The 14,699-nt window shown below is 41.0% G+C and overlaps 2 protein-coding genes across 3 annotated transcripts in view; one reads left to right on the forward strand and one right to left on the reverse strand.

The window, feature by feature from the left end:
* The window catches only part of AP1G2 (adaptor related protein complex 1 subunit gamma 2), a 60,402-nt gene extending 54,188 nt beyond the window's left edge, over nucleotides 1–6,214 (forward strand). Inside the window, exons 20-22 of one of the 2 annotated variants that reach the window (XM_044274315.1) lie at nucleotides 113–276; nucleotides 3,198–3,296; nucleotides 4,658–6,214. In XM_044274315.1, the coding sequence (XP_044130250.1) occupies nucleotides 113–276; nucleotides 3,198–3,296; nucleotides 4,658–4,759 (365 nt within the window). In that variant the 3' untranslated portion in view covers nucleotides 4,760–6,214. The remainder of the gene's footprint in view (nucleotides 1–112; nucleotides 277–3,197; nucleotides 3,297–4,657) is intronic. The other variant, XM_044274307.1, reaches the window with a different exon arrangement.
* Nucleotides 6,215–9,249: 3,035 nt separating this feature from the next.
* The window catches only part of ZFHX2 (zinc finger homeobox 2), a 55,242-nt gene continuing 49,792 nt past the window's right edge, over nucleotides 9,250–14,699 (reverse strand). The window contains exon 9 of the mRNA XM_044274295.1: nucleotides 9,250–12,486. Coding sequence (XP_044130230.1) covers nucleotides 11,687–12,486 — 800 coding nt within the window. The 3' untranslated portion in view covers nucleotides 9,250–11,686. The remainder of the gene's footprint in view (nucleotides 12,487–14,699) is intronic.

Raw genomic sequence — 14,699 nt, forward strand, 5'->3', positions numbered from 1 at the left:
GTATGCATAGGCCACCAGATATTTTTCAGTTTTGCAAATGTTGATGGAATATATAATACAATTTCTTGGTAAATGGCAGTGTGTTAATGCTCTTAAGTTTTCCTTTGTACAGCAGCTCTACCGTCACTTGTTGTCTATAATAATAATGGACTTCAAGTGGAATTCTCCTTCACGCGTCAACCATCGAGCCCTGCCCTACTAGTCATCAATTCTTGTGCCACAAATTCCTCATCTAGTGATGTCTCTGACTTTCAACTACAAGCTGCTGTGCCCAAGGTTGGTCTGGAAAACGAAAGAAACCTGTGTGCTTCTGTTTACTGTACCATTTTATTGCTTACTGTGTACCTTTGGGTGAAAATGGGAATTTTCGCCTTCCATAACTCATGTAGATTGGGCAGGAATCTTCAGGAATCTTATGACCATCTTCCATGCTATTAAGCTTTTAGCACCTGAACAGAGTTGTTTCATAATCTACTCCTTCCTCTACATAAGCAGTCTCTCTCTTCTGAATATCTAGCAAATACAATATTTATTTATAGAGATGATGCAGATCAAAACATGGTTATGAAGTTAAAAAAATTCTTTCATCTATTTCATTGGTCTTAAAGGAGATGTCCCGTCTGGACATTTATGGCATACAACTGCGCAACCTGCTCTCCATTCAATGCAATGCACAATGGGTTCCCATTTTTGAGATAACAGCATATCCCAAAGGTTGAACCTGCACCTGTTGGCAATTTGTGACAAATACTATACATATAGGACCCCGGCTATGGAACACTCTACCTGCGGAGATCCGCTCAGAAGAAAACCAAATTGTAGCGCTATATAAGTTATTCATTCATTCATTCATATAAAATAAGGGGGAGATTTATCAATAGCGACATTTTATATGCTGTTCTTAATCTCTCCATTGCTTGCATCAGCTGCACCAAAATTATTAAGAGGCACACGCCACTTAATATTTGTGGCGCATCTGTGCTGGTCTATGAGTAATAGCAGAGATCTACACCAGCAAGGGAGGTAGTATAGATTTCCTGCTATATAATCTATGCCATTTCTTTTGCTGCCTACCCCAACCTCTCACTTCTTGCTACCTTGAAAATGGTCTAAAATCCCCACAAATAGCAAAACTTTACACAACTGCAGCATGTAACATATTTTGCAACTTTTTGGCACCAGTTTTCAGGTGCAGAGGGGAAGATAAATTTCCCCTAAAATGTCCAGATGGAACAACCCCTTTAAAGGTTTACTCTTAAAACTGAGAGCGTATTTCATATGGGTCATGTATAAGTACCCAGATGTTAGGCATTACTGGAAAGATATTCTGCCACCAATGTACGTGAGAGCATTCTCTAATAAGTGTGAATGACAATCTCTTGTACAAGCAATGGAAAAAAGTGAACTCGCTATAATCATTCCCCTAGTGACACCAGTTGCATGTAGAATTCCAGGAAGGGAGATGTAATGGATATGCTTTTAGGTTATATACTGAATGTACCTTGAGAAATGATGATAGAGGTCAAAGAAAAATCTTCTCTCCAGCTCTGTGATGCATGTTTGACAAACAGGAAAAGACTAAGGGACACTGGATGCGAGTTCACAGAAGAGGAGGAGATGTTGCAAGATGAATAACATAATGAATTACAACATAGATAACTTACCAAAACTGAATTATAACTATGGCCATTAGATGGCAGCAAAGTACACCAAGTATGGTTGATAACAGATAACTAGATAAAGTTAAGAATTCTAGTTGAAAGCGATAGCTGGGACAGCACAGTTAGAAAATAAAAAATGCACCTGTTTCTTGTGCATTATCAAAAATTCTAACTCTTAATGTGGAAAACTTGACAGTGGGGTCTTTTCTATAGAGGGCTGTGTTTTATTGAACAAGGGTCATTACACTCAACATTAAATATGCAGAATTTTTCCAACATCCATAATTTGGTCTTTGAGCTAAGATACCAGAGAAAGTCACTATTTGGACATGCATAGTCTAAATCTCTTCAATGCAAATGGTAATATTTATTGACGAGTACACGGTTAACTTTTTAGTGTTTAAAGGGAACCTGTCACCGCTAAAATGTCCCCTAAGCCACCTGCAGTACCTAACAGCTGAAGGCATCTGGTTTCAAATTATGTATTCGGTTAATTTATCCAATGGGCAAGATCACAGGAAAACAACTTTTATTTTGCTGCTGGCTATATGTAAACGAGAATCTTGAAGTAAAGGAGTCAAACTTGCTGCTCCCCCATATTGCCTATTCATGTTTGATTGATGGCCCTTTTTTTTCATTATGCACAATTCCTCAGGAGATTTCATGCCTATGCCATACAATCTTGTTTTCAGCGCCTGCGCAGTGAGCTCTGCTGAAGTCAAGTACACTACAGTGGGGCTTACTGCGCAGGCGCCAAAAATGAAATCATACGGCACAGACGCAATTCGTGGATGAACAAAAAGAGGTCAACAATCAAAAGTAAACGGGAAGGGGGAGCGGCCAGCTTGACTTCAAGCATCAAGACCACTGCCTTCTTGATTTCAAGATCTGCATTTGCATAAAGCCTACAACGGAATATAAGTTGTTTTCTTGCGATCTTGTCCATCATACAAATTAGTCAAAGACATCATTAGAAACCAAATAACTTCAGCTTTGAGGTACTGTGTACAGTTTAGGGGGCATTTTGGTAGTGACAGGTTCGCTTGAAAGAAACATTAAATACCACAAGAAGACAATTCCGCCAATGTTTTGGTCCTCCTAGACCTTTGTCATCTGTTTTTGAATAGAATAGAGAAGGTGTATGATAGGCATACCATATTCTATACTTGTTTTACACCTCTACTACCTCTGGTTAACCACAAATAGTTGCCGTGACCAAGGTTTGGGAGGTCCGAATCTTTTGCAGAATTGTCTTCTTGTGGTATTTAATGTTTCTTTGAACACTGAAAAATTCACTGTGTAGTCCTAAGACAATTTGCCTCGAAGATAACTGCTGTGTTTTCTAGTCTATGTTTGATGGGTGCAATTCCTACCACTTGGCACCACTGTACTTTACCAGCAGGTTGACCTTAATAGACTTATTAATGTCCATACAGCAATCTGGGTAGACCTACTTAATTAGATTGTGGTAAATTTTGTGCAATAACGCAGTTCCTCTCAATTCCATTATGTTATTCTATGTTTTCAATATTTCAGAGTATTCAGATTCAACTTCAGGCTCCTAGTGGATCTTCAGTTCCAGCTTCCGGTGGAGGATCAGTCACACAGTCTATTCGTATTCTAAACCCTCAAAAGGTACTTTAGATGTAGTACTAATATTAGACTGGCTATTCATTTTCACGTTACTAAAGGCAAACGTAACACTAAAAACAAAAAGTCTAAACTTATGAGGCAAAAAAAAATCCTAAATACATTTAAAGTCTATGGATATCTCATACTATTGAGCATTAAAGAAGTTGGCCACTTTCTAGCTACTTTTGACCAATGTGCATGTAAGATGACTATATGACACTTACTAATATAGCCATTGTTGATTTTCTGTACTGTATGCTTTATTTCATAAATCATGTCCCCTTGATAGGCAAATCTTCTGTGCTGTCCACAAAGAGGTCCTGTCTATAAGATGGCGGCTGATGAAGGGTCATGTGACCAGGCAAAAATAACTCCAGATACATCACTCAGTTTCCTCCAAATACACCACATCTGCCATCTGCACTTGCAATGTTGACAATTTAGTGCAGGTGTAGTGTATTTGAATGGAGGAGCATTAGTGATTTTCCTGGTCACATGACCCTTCATCAGTAGCCATTTTCTAGACAGGACCTCTGTGTGGACATCACAAGAGACTTGGCCAACACCTTATGAAATATAGAAAATGCCACAGAATATGAAGAAAAGACTAAGTGTCACATAATCATCTAACATACACATTGATCAACAGTAGCCGGAAAGTGGTCAACCCCTTTAAAGGGAACCTGTCACCAGGATTTTATGTAAAGAGCTGAGGACATGGGTTGCTAGATGGCCGCTAGCACATCCGCAATACCCAGTCACCATAGTTCTGTGTGCTTTTATTGCGTAAAAAAAAACGATTTGATCCATAGGCAAATTAACCTGAGATGAGTCCTGTACGTGAGATAAGTCCAGTGTGAAGGAGCCCAGCATCCTCAGAATCTCCTACTTGCTCCCCGACGTCAGAAAGCCAGAGCACCGTAATCTCGCGATGCGCGAGCTAGCGCATGCGCAGTGTCGTCATAGTGTTTCTTCTCTGTGCTGGCATCAGCCCCAGGGAAAGAACTGCGCATGCGCTAGCTCGTGCATCGCGAGATTACGGGGCTCTGGCTTTCTGACGTTGGGGAGCAAGGAGGAGATTCCGAGGACGCGGGGCGGTCCTCGGCTCCTTCACGCTGGACTCATCTCACGTACAGGACACATCTTAGGTTAATTTGCATATGGATCAAATTGTTTTTTTTACACAATAAAAGCACACAGAGCTATGGGGACTGGGTATTGCAGATGTGCTAGCGGCGATCTAGCAACCCATGTCCTCAGCTCTATACCCAAAATCCCGGTGACAGGTTCCCTTTAAAAATAAAATAACTTAGAGTTTCTGTTTGAATATCAATTTTTTTTTATTATTTATTGTCCCTATTTAGGTTCCTTTGCGTATGCGGCTACGCTTGTCTTTTACACATAATGGAAATCTAGTCCAGGATATATGTGAAGTGAACAACTGTCCTACAGAAGCATGGCAGTGATATGATCAGGTTTGCAATGGCACCTGGATGAAGTGGCAGAGACATTCATATTTTCCTGAATGATGGAAAAGAAAAGAAACAGATTAATGCGTTACATTCCACAATAACTGGAGTCCAAGGAAAGTGGCTATTTGAGTGCAATGCTTACATGATACACGTACACAGCTATAGCATGCAACATGCACATGAAATATCACCAAGTCTGAACCCAAACAATTAAAGAGTGAAGAATATCTGAAAGACATTGTAATAAAATTGCTTTATAGACCAAACATGCAGATTTTGTCCTCTAGGTGGCATTGTTCTACCTTGACTTTTTTTTTTTTAACCTTGCTTCCCACTATTCCATTCTAACACTGTGCCAATCCTTCTGTACACTGCACTAAGGCACTCAAAACCTGTATCATAGCTTCAGTATGTAGACAGAAATCCCAGTTGGGCAACATAAAAATACAGAAATGGTTAACCCTTTCATTCGCCGTCTACAGATTTGCCAATTCCCTTTAGGCTGTTTGTGTTAATTAGGATTTGCGAGTATAATGAATTCTCCAGCTAATTAATGCTGTGTTGTGATGATGAGGGGTTGCCTGAAATAGTGTGTAAGGAGGGAGCAGCCAACGGTGATGGGGGGGTTCATGTGAGTGGCACTGAGCCAGCCTGTACCTGCCCCCTTCAAGATGACAGACTGCAAGAGACAACAGGGAGAGAGAGCGCAGTGACGAAGAAGGGAGAGTGCGCAGAGTAGCAGATGCATCCGCCATCGAAAAATCAGCATCTCCTCTACCCTCCCACCAATATCCAATCGTATATATTTCACCCCCACCAACTCACCCACTTCTGATCCCTGAGGTGTGAGCTGGCAGCTGTGGGCACTGACCATCTGTGTGCGTGTTCATGCATTTGCATCAGTTTGTCTGTGCCCTGTGTGCGCATATCTGGGCAGCGAGCTTGGCAGAGAGGAAGAGTGTGTGGGGCAGAGAGATACACAGATGGGGAGTAAGTCAGCGTGAGATATACATAGAAAGAGATGGGCAGAAAGAGGCAGATAGCGAGGGTTGGCAGAGCTACAGACGCTGGCGAAGAAGCTGGCACAAACGCGGCCCCCTCAGAGGTGGCACCTGGTACTTATCATTGTGCCGTAAACAGTATGCATGTAACCGAGTGTAAAAGAGCGAGCGAGCATGGAAGCGAAACAGGACATGGTACAAGAGAAGAGGATGGCACGCCAATTCCTTACACTGATCTCACGAATGTTAATTGCTCATACTCCCGGATTGCTTGACATTGGTACATAGGAGTTGAGTGACATGCATAGGTGCATACGTCTAGTCATGCCATATCATATCCTAGAACTTCAGCAACAATGGCTAAGCCAAAAGAAATTCTACCATGTCCAAGAAGACCATCAAGAGCTATTGAACAATGGCCATAATGGAAATGACGGCGGAAGGATACCAGAGGCCTCCAGATAACGGTGAGACAGAAATGACTCCAAAATAACAATGTATCATTATAACCACACACAGGGAGGGAAACGCTTGATATATTCTGATTCTATACCCATGTGGTTTGAAGGACAGACAACATCTTGTTGTCGGTTTATTGTAGACATAATGATTTACAAAACACACAAACACCATATCGACATTTTAAGTTTAGATTTTTATATTTTTTTTTAACCATTTATACATCACTCTGAGGAAATCCTCAAACTCTTTGCATGCGACAATCCGTGTTAAGTGAGCAGCCGGTCACTAGATAGGCTAAATGATACAGAACGACCATTGGGCTAGGTCCTACACTGAACTGGCATGATATGCTCTTTGAAGGTCAGATTTACGGCTTTGGTGCTAGTTAGTCTGTTTGGTTAGTATAACAAACCTGGTCATGTTACATTAGATGACTTTCAGGATCTACAAAAGGCAATAAGCATGACCAAGGCCCAATCTGTGCCACCCTTTGTTTATCCTGTAGTGTTAGAACCTTTAATATTTAACAGTAACAGTTTGATTTAGAAAAATAAAAAAATGAAGAAAACAATACAAAGATGACAAAGAGTAGACAGGATGGATATTAAATCAATGGATGCTTTTGACAGCTTTTCAGATGAAAGATCAGATACAGGTTCTAGGGCAGAGAAGAGACTATCAATGATTTGTAGAGATGGACTCTACGCATGTGCCATTAATGTGAAGTATTGTTATAATTTATTTGATGGATCAGCATATTAAAGTTTGTCAGATACGCTAGGCAAGTATATATTTCGGAGACCATCATAATTAACCACAAATTTTCAATGCATGCACAGAGCAAGTGAAACGAGAATTAGCCATCATTTTCACTTGATGGGGTCTCCACTAAATTTTAAGAAAATGTAAAAGAATAACAAAAACAGCTTGGTGTATAAGCTATTATTCCGTCAAAATATTCCATAATGTGGCAGTGTGTAGCAAACAGCATTTGCTCAATAATACAAAAGCCAAACATCAGTCACTTCAAGGAAACCTTTGGAAATCAAATACTTTCACCATTTTATGTGGTTTTAAACTTTAATATGTTCACATATTAGTCTATCATAATAAATTGTAATAACATTGATGAACTGCTAAGGTATTAGCATTTGAAGGCTTGATTTTAAAATTGTATGTATGCTTTTACCTTAAGAAATAGGGACTTGAGAAATACACTGAAAAATATGCAAGCCAGAGCTGCTAAAAAGGTTCATATTCCATGAGCAGTCTACTGCAGGCTTGGCGCATTGTCGGAGATCCTCTTGTGTCCTGTGCTTTGTTTGGGTTGATAGCAACCTTGTGATTATGGGATGACGTAACTTGTTTTTCAGCATACATAACATGGGTGTAAATGAGGAAATTCTGTATCTTCGAAGACTACATGTTGTCAATGGATTTCTTTAGTTATTGGTGGATGTCACTACTGGCCTTTGCTTATAAACCACTGAGGACAACTTACACTAGTCAAGTATAACTAAAGAAGTATGACAAGTGTAAAAAGAAAGGCATGGAAGGGTATGTGGAAGAGACACGTGGTAGAATATTTCACAAAATTATAGCTACAGTGCCTTGCAAAAGTATTCACCCCCTTGACTTTTTTCGTATTTTGTTACATTACAGCCTTAAGTTCACAATAGTCTTAGTTGGTGAAGTGAAATGAGAAAAATATTGTTTAGAAATAGAAAACAGAAAATTGGCATGTGCGTATGTATTCACCCCCTTTGTTAGGAAGCCCATAAAAAGCTCTGGTGCAACCAATTACCTTCAGAAGTCACATAATTAGTGAAATGATGTCCACCTGTGTGCAATCTAAGTGTCACATGATCTGTCATTACATATACACACCTTTTTTGAAAGGTCCCAGAGGCTACAACACATAAGCAAGAGGGATCACTAACCAAACACTGCCATGAAGACAAAGGAACTCTCCAAACAAGTAAAGGACAATGTTGTTAAGAGGTACAAGTCAGGGTTAGGTTATAAAAAAATATCCAAATATTTGATGATCCCCCGGAGCACCATTAAATGTATCATAACCAAATGGAAAGAACATGGCACAACAGCAAACCTGCCAAGAGACAGCCGCCCACCAAAACTCATGGACCGGGCAAGGAGGGCATTACCTAGAGAAGCAATACAGAGACCTAAGGTAACCCTGGAAAAGCTGCAAAGTTCCACAGCAGAGACTGGAGTATCTGTACATAAGACGACAATAAGCCGTACGCTCCATAGAGTTGGGCTTTATGGCAGAGTGGCCAGAAGAAAGCCATTACTTTCAGCTTAAAACAAAAAGGCACGTTGTGAGTTTGCGAAAAGGTATGTGGGAGACTCTAAAAATGTATGGAGGAAGGTGCTCTGGTCTGATGAAACTAAAATTTTACTTTTCGACCATCAAAGAAAACGCTATGTCTGCCGCAAACCCAACACATCACCCAAAGAACACGATCCGGGACTGGGAAACTGGTCAGAGTTGAGGCAAAGATGGATGGTGCTAAATACAGGGATATTCTTGAGCAAAACCTGTACCACTCTGTGCGTGATTTGAGGCTAGGACGGAGGTTCACCTTCCAGCAGGACAAATACCCCAAACACAAGGCTAAAGCAACACTTGAGTGGTTTAAGTGGAAACATGTAAATGTGTTGGAATGGCCTAGTCAAAGCCCAGATCTTAATCAAATAGAAAATCTGTGGTCAGACCTAAAAAGATTGCTGTTCACAAGCGCAAACCATCCAACTTGAAGGAGCTGGAGCAGTTTTGCAAGGAGGAATGGGCGAAAATCCCAGTGGTAAGATGTGGCAAGCTCATAGAGACTTATCCAAAGTGACTTGGAGCTGTGATTACCACAAAAGGTGGCTCTACAAAGTATTGACTTTAGGGGGGTGAATAGTTATGCACATTGACTTTTTCTGTTATTTTGTCCAATTTGTTGATTGCTCCACAATAAAAATAAAAATAAACATCTTCACAGTTGTGGGCATGTTCTGTAAATTAAATTATGCAAATCCTCCATCAATTCATGTTAATTCCAGGTTGTGAGGCACCAAAATATGTCAAGGGGGGGGGGGGGTGAATACTTTTGCAAGGCGCTGTATAGCTTTGAAATCTGAAGAGGTAAAGAAAGTGATAAGAAGGAAATGATGGACGGAAATAGTTTAGAAGGTTAAATCATGATTCTAAACTAGCATGCAGAATAGAAAGCATCCTGTGGTACTTCAGCTGTAGCACACCTAGTGGTTTGGGTAAGGGGCTAATAGATGAAATAATGAATGTTCATGGCTGCAATTTATCTGTATGGTATGGGAAAGCGAGTATGCTTTTTTTTGGCTTGTTAATGTACACTTGTTTGACATCTTATGTCCATTGTCATTTTTAAAATTAGTAGTCTAGATGTGTTATGCCGATCTAGGGTTTTGCAGCACACACTCAAGGCAGCCAAATTAATTAGTGTACCTTATTTTATATAACTTTAGATAGTTCATACACTCAAAGAGAACCTGTCATCTTGAACATTGCATGGCAGCACGTTCTGGACCACGAGTAGCTAAGCAGATTGATATATAGTTTTTTGGGAAAAGATTCAGTAAAACTTGTAATTTTCCTATATATATTACTGCTCATTCTGGGCTTTGAAGTCCAGGAGGCGGTCCTATCAGTGATTGACAGCTATCTCTGTATATATACACCGTCATAGAGGGAAGGCTGTAAATCACCGATAGGAACCCCTCCTTGACTTCAAAGCTCAGTATAAGCATGGATATAAATGAAAGAAGTACAAGTTTCACTGAATCTCTCCCCACAAAACTGTACATCAATCTGCTCAGCTCCTCCTGCTTTATAACATGCTGCCTGCAGATGTATTCATATTTTCATGGTGATAGGTTCCTTTTAAACACTTGTTCAGGTGACAGCTATTTCTCTGGATTCCCCCATACACATGCCAAGTGTGGATGTGTTTTCAATGGAGTAAGGGGAATAAACCACTGCCAGACGCCTTGGCAATTGCTCATCTACGACCAGAACAACGATTCTTGCCCTCAAGACAGTCATCCGACCTGCCAAAATTGGTAGGTTCAGATGACTTACATATAAGAGCACCTCTACAAGTCCACAACAACTGTAGGCCTGTAGGTTGTCTAACTTTATCTTCAGTGAAAGGGAAAGTAATGATTAAGACAATTATTCAAGATGACAAAAGGAAAGAAGACTTGGGTTAAATGAGGGAATGTAAAAAAAAGAGAGAAGATATATGTTCTTTCAGAATACTAACCCAAGCTAGACTGTTAAGATAACAGAAGAGTCCATATCAAACACATGCCTGTTTATGTACACCTATGTAGATGCCATGCTGCTCTGAGTGATGAACTAAATGTAGTGACACAGCATTTTTCTGTAACGCATAATACAAATCATTGTCCATTTCATACGCCAATCTTCCCATCCATTTTTTCTTATTTTTGGTGCGAATATTTTCTTTTTTTATGTAACTTTGGATTCAAAAGTTTGTAATTTTTTTCTTTGTGTTTAGTATTTTTACTTGTGTTTCCTTGTTTGGTGGTTTAATATCCCGACCCCTCCCACCCCACCCAAAAAAAAATCCTCAAGCTTAAAACATTGAGAGTGAGGTATGGGGAGAGCGATACAGGGGAGCAAGGGAGTGAAAAAATGTCCCTCCCCCCATAACCCTCCCCAGAGAATAAAGCCCTTCCCTTGTCCCTCCACAAATGATTAAAGCATCACAGCGAGAGTTCTTGGAGTGCTGTTAACACCCCTAAGTATTACAAAGTTCAAGTCACTGGTTGAGAGGTGCTGAATTCCATATTTGAAATATAACTCCCAAAATCTCTAAGTACACACATGTGTACATGCATGTGTGACAGGACAGTGGGCATCGCCTCTTGTTTGGTTCCTTAAGTCATGGAACTTTTGGTTATATTTAGTTTTTTTTTTCCCGTCCCCCTGTTCATTGGTTTATTGTTCAGTCATACCCTCTCCCTAAGTCAGGGAAATTGGGTAAAGAGTTCATAGACAGGGGGAGGTCACTCTTGTTTTGGCACCAGGTTCAGGAAATGCAGAAAAGCTTTGGGTTCTCAGTATTTCTATGCAGAGGTTTAAGGGTTTTTCATTTTCTATTTGGCCTGTGTTGTGATGTATTTCTTTGTGTAAATTTCCCTGCTGGAGAGACAAGGGAAACAGTCATGAGAGCAGGGTGAAGTGTCCCTCCAGCAGGCTAAAGAGTGAGGAAGCATTCTTGAGTGAGGGAACGCTTCATTTGTAACAGACAGACACAAATAGGTAGACAATCACATAAAAAGGGAAGAGACACAAACACTCTAGGGGGTAAATAAAAGAAGCACAAGTGAAATAAAATAGAAAGTCAGCCTCAAAGCTGAAGTGTGAGACAGTAATAGAGTATCTCTATAAAGCCATGAGCACAGAGGTAGCAGCACTCTTTGGCCTGAGTTGAGGTATTGCAGAGGATGCTCCATCGCTACATGCACTTTGTGCACGGTGCTGCTGTGACCTCAGGTGTTGGCTTCGAGCTGCAGGACCCTGCAGTAGTACTTGGCAGGAGAGGCAGTGATAGGTACAGACCCTCACTCTAATAGGTGGTGGATGTGGAGGTGGGCCAGTGTAACAGCCTGCACGTTGATGAGCTTCTGCTTCCCCTTCTTCGTCATAAGATGTCTTGCACCGTTGGCACTGGTACCTAATTGCCACATCCACCATTGGAATATCTTCATCTTCTAAGTCATCATCTCGTTCCACACTTTCTTCCTCTCCCACTGTAGGTTCCTGGTCTCCACTGTTGTCACTTGTAGCTTTTGTCTGGGAAGGCTCTGGCTTATGGGATGATGGGGTCTCAGGAGCCAGTTTGAGAGGAGCTGGGAGCAGCCCTAGAAGTGTGTGGGGAATCACAGGGTTAATTGGAAATAGACGCTTCTTTAATCCATATAGCTGTTGAAAGTATGGGCCCTGTATCTGGGGGGTGAACAAGGGAGTGGCAGCTGGAGCAAGTGAAAAAGGCATAAAAGGTGCTCCCATTAGAGGAGCAGCCTTTAAAGCTGAGGGACCAGTGGACTCAGGGGTCAATGCCAGTTGTGAGGAGTCCTTAGTGGTATCACTGGTAATATGCGAAGTAGGGGCAGATGGTGCTACACGGGGAAGAAGAGCTGGAGGTACAGAAGACGTCATCCCAATGAGACTAGGAGGAGGGCCTAAGAGAACAGAAAACAAAATAAGAAAAATGAAAGTCTTTCACTAATACCTATTCAAAGCCAAAAGGTGATTGAGGTTCATATAATTAACTCAAATAAATTATAAGCATATATCAGAAAAAAATTAATTACATAAGGCAAAACTTTACAAATGCAATTTATTTTGATACATAAAATTAGTTTGGTAGGGCTATGTTCCCAGGGTCCACAGGGCTACTTACTTTCTTTAGATATAAAACCAAGGGAGGTCTTGGAGTATTAAATTTCATCAAATGCTACCAGGTGGCAAAAATACCACAGTTGGCTGTATACAAAACACTTCCATTCCCCCCCCCCTTTGGTTGACCCAAGAAGCTCCAGAATCCCACCATTATACACTATTTAACGTTCTCTGAATCTCCTTTCTCACCGGCACCACATTAAAAATATCCTAACATTAGCTATATCTTAGGATTTTGGGATGGGGTGAAGTATGCAGCTGGTCTTATCTCTCCCCACCTCCCACTCAGCTATTAAATATAACAAAGGTTCTAACCCGATGCATACATCGCCAACACTGTCTTGGGCTACTAAAATTGTTTTAAAGGTTGTCCTACAACTGGGGAAATGCTCCAAGGGTCTAAAGGCTATGGATCAGAGCATACAATTATACCTTCTTTTACAGGACATAATCTCCCTAAAGAGTAAGAGTTCCTGGGAAAACCTCCTTAATAAACATATAAAGCAGCCAGTATACCAAAACCTTTCCAAACTTTTCATCTCCCTTGTATTCTTAGCAGTTCAGCAAACAATTGCCAACAGCTAAAAAAATTAGCAACCTCTTACTTTCTGAAGTTAAGAGGAGCCACTCTTGGTATACGGGTGTCCGCCTGGCCGTGCGGAGCCAAACGGATCCGTCCAGACTTACAATGTAAGTCAATAGGGACGGATCCGTTTGAAGTTGACACAATATGGCTCAATTTCAAACGGATCTGTCCCCCATTGACTTTCAATGTAAAGTCTGGACGGATCCGTCTGACTAACTTTCACATATAGAATTTTTTTTCTGAAATATAATGCAGACGGATCCGTTCTGAACGGATCCCATCGTCTGCATTATAGGAGCGGATCCGTCTGTGCAGACCCCAGATGGATCCGCTCGGAACGCAAGTATGAAAGTAGCCTTAGTAAGGGCTTGTTCACACGACTGTGCCGTGTTTTGCGGTCTGCAAATTGTCGGATACGCGAAACACGGATGCCACCCGTGTGCTTTCCGTAATTTGCGGAATGGAACGGACGGCCCTTTTATAGAAATGCCTATTCTTGTCCACATGTCCACAATAATTTTTGTGGGGCCACGGAATGGAGTAACGGATGCGGACAGCACATGGAGTACTGTCCACATCTTTTGCGGCCCCACTGAAGTGAATTGGTCTGCACCCGAGCCACAAAAAATGTGGCTTGGATGCGGAACCAAACCAGGGTCGTGTGAATGAGCCCTAAGGCAAACAAATTTCAACCCATTTGGTCATGTTGGATTGCTTATACACAGCCTTCTGGCTAGCTCCCACAGGTATCACTTTTGTCACTTATACAAGCTTGCCCTGCCTGGTGGACCACCCCCTCACTACCTCTCCTATTTCTTTTCCTTCTCATCTCATCCTTTGCACTTATTTTCTGTGTCTAGTTAGCCCACTCAGGACTCACGCATGGGCAGAGTTTACCATCATGCAAGCCATGCAAATGCTTGGCCCCCCACCTCAGCCCATTCAGCAGCGCAAGTGCTTTGTTATTCTTATATATTATTTCTAGTTCCAGCAATTAACATCTATTCATTGTATAATAAAAAGGTAACTTAGAATTATTCCATTAGTAGCTTGATTGAAACTGGATTACCACTTTCATAACAATTTAGATGACCTGAAGGCTAGAGCAGGGACTGCTCCTGGGTGGAGAATCGGAAACTTTCCAATAGTCCACTATTACCAATAGAGATGAATCCCTCTGCAGTAATGATGACCAGTATGTGGTTAGTTTAGAACCAAAGGAATAAATGACTTCTAGTTTACAGTTTATTTAACAATGGTTACATTTTATATTACAAAATCTGAACCTCAGTCTCTACAGACCCTATATCTGGGGGGATGAAAAGATGACAATTTCTATGAGCACATTTGTCTTCAGAGATGCAGAGGTCTTTGTGGTATTGCTGAAGTACAGTATGCATGTACAGT

Source organism: Bufo gargarizans, chromosome 1 (assembly GCF_014858855.1).
Source record: "Bufo gargarizans isolate SCDJY-AF-19 chromosome 1, ASM1485885v1, whole genome shotgun sequence".
In the NCBI taxonomy this organism is placed as follows: domain Eukaryota; kingdom Metazoa; phylum Chordata; class Amphibia; order Anura; family Bufonidae; genus Bufo; species Bufo gargarizans.